Genomic DNA, 2,213 nt, shown 5'->3' on the forward strand with positions numbered 1-2,213 from the left:
TCTCTATGGGGTCTCTATGGGGTCTGTAGATGTCTATGGGGTCTATGGGTTGATATGGGGTCAGTGGGTTCCTTTGGGGTTCTCTATGGGTCGATGTGGGGCTCTGTGGGGCTCTAAGGAGTCTTTGGGGCTCTATGGGGTCTCTGTGGGTCTCTGTGGGGCTCCGTGGGGCTCTGTGGGGTCTCTATGGGGCTCTATGGGTCTCTATGGGGTCTCTGTGGGGCTCTGTGGGGCTCTGTGGGGCTCTATGGAGTATTTGGGTCTCTATGGGTCACTGTGGGGTTTTCTATGGGTCTCTATGGGGTCTATAGATGTCTATGGGGTCTCTATGGGGGTCTATGGGTCGATGTGGGGCCGGGGGGGTCTCTGTGGGGTCTCTATGGGGCTCTATGGGGCTCTGTGGGGGTCTATGGGGCTCTTTGGAGTCTATGGGTCTCTGTGGGGGTCTATGGGTCGATGTGGGGCCTGGGGGGTCTCTATGGGGTCTCTGTGGGGCGCTATGGGGCTCTATGGGGCTCTATGGAGTCTATGGGTCTCTGTGGGGCTCTATGGGTCGATGTGGGGCCTGGGGGATCTTTGTGGGGTCTCTGTGGGGCTGTGTGGGGCTCTATGGAGTCTTTGGGTCTCTGTGGGGTTTTCTATGGGTCTCTATGGGGTCTATAGATGTCTGTGGGGGTCTATGGGTCGATGTGGGGCCTGGGGGGTCTCTATGGGGTCTCTGTGGGGCGCTATGGGGCTCTATGGGGCTATATGGAGTCTATGGGTCTCTATGGGGCTCTATGGAGTCTATGGGTCCCTGTGGGGCTCTATGGGTTGATGTGGGGCCTGGGGGGTCTCTGTGGGGCTCTGTGGGGTCTCTATGGGCTCTGTGGGGTCTCTATGGGGCTCTGTGGTCTCTATGGGGTCTCTGTGGGTCTCTGTGGGTCTCCCTGGTCCCCCGTGGGTCGCTGTGGGTCCCAAGGGGGGTCCGTGCCCCACGCCTCCACCCCACACAGGTGTCGGGGGGCGGGCGGCTGGTGACGGTGGCTCTGCGCCCCACGGGGATCTATGGGGAGGGGCACCCCCTGCTCGAGTATTTCTACCGCCGCGGGAAGGCCCTGGGGGGCTGGCTGCCCCGCACGCTGNTTGGGTCCCCATAGGGATCTGTCGTGCCCCATAGCTGCCCCACAGCTGCCCCACGGCTGTCTCATAGCTGCCCCACAGCTGCCCCATAGCTGCCCCACAGCTGCCCCACAGCTGCCCCATAGCTGCCCCATAGCGGCCCCATAGCTGCCCCATAGCGGCCCCATAGCGGCTCTGTAATGACCCATCGTGCCCCATTGAGTCTCATGGTGCCCCACTGTTCCCTATTGGGTCCCCATAGGGATCTGTCGAGCCCCATAGCTGCCCCATAGCGGCCCCACGGCTGTCTCATAGCTGCCCCACAGCTGCCCCACAGCTGCCTCACGGCTGCCCCATGGCGGCCCCATAGCGGCTCTGTAATGACCCATCGTGCCCCATTGAGTCTCATGGTGCCCCACTGTTCCCTATTGGGTCCCCATAGGGATCTGTTGTGCCTCATAGCTGCCCCACAGCTGCCCCACGGCTGTCTCATAGCTGCCCCACAGCTGCCCCATAGCTGCCCCACAGCTGCCCCACAGCTGTCTCATAGCTGCCCCACAGCTGCCCCATAGCTGCCCCATAGCTGCCCCACGGCTGTCTCATAGCTGCCCAACAGCTGCCCCATAGCTGCCCCATAGCGGCCCCATAGCGGCCCCATAGTGACCCATTGTGCCCCATTGGATCTCATGGTGCCCCACTGTTCCCTATTGGGTCCCCATAGAGATCTGTCGAGCCCCATAGCTGCCCCATAGCTGCCCCATAGCTGCCCCATAGTGGCCCCATAGCAGCTCTGTAATGACCCATTGTGCCCCATTGGGTCTCATGGTGCCCCACTGTTCCCTGTTGGGTCCCCATAGGGATCTGTCGAGCCCCATAGCTGCCCCACGGCGGCCCCATAGCGGCCCCCGTAATGACCCATAGTGCCCCATTGGGTCTCATAGTACTCTGTTGTTCACTGTTGGGTCCCCATAGGGATCTGTCGTGCCCCATAGCTGCCCCACAGAGACCCCATAGAGCCCCACAGAGCCCATAGCGCCCTGTAGAAACATCACAGACCCCATAGAGAACCCGCAGACCCCACAGAGACCCCACAGAAGCCCTTAGAGACCCCA

At 61.7% G+C, this 2,213-nt stretch overlaps 1 protein-coding gene across 1 annotated transcript in view; it reads left to right on the forward strand.

Annotated features, from left to right (window-relative positions):
* Positions 1-1,139, forward strand: part of LOC110391731 (3 beta-hydroxysteroid dehydrogenase type 7-like) — a 5,592-nt gene extending 4,453 nt beyond the window's left edge. The window contains exon 4 of the mRNA XM_021383682.1: positions 994-1,139. Within this exon, the coding sequence (XP_021239357.1) occupies positions 994-1,139 (146 nt within the window). The remainder of the gene's footprint in view (positions 1-993) is intronic.
* The last annotated feature ends 1,074 nt before the right edge of the window (positions 1,140-2,213 follow it).

The sequence above is a fragment of the Numida meleagris genome, unplaced genomic scaffold (assembly GCF_002078875.1).
Source record: "Numida meleagris isolate 19003 breed g44 Domestic line unplaced genomic scaffold, NumMel1.0 unplaced_Scaffold474, whole genome shotgun sequence".
Taxonomy (NCBI): Eukaryota; Metazoa; Chordata; class Aves; order Galliformes; family Numididae; genus Numida; species Numida meleagris.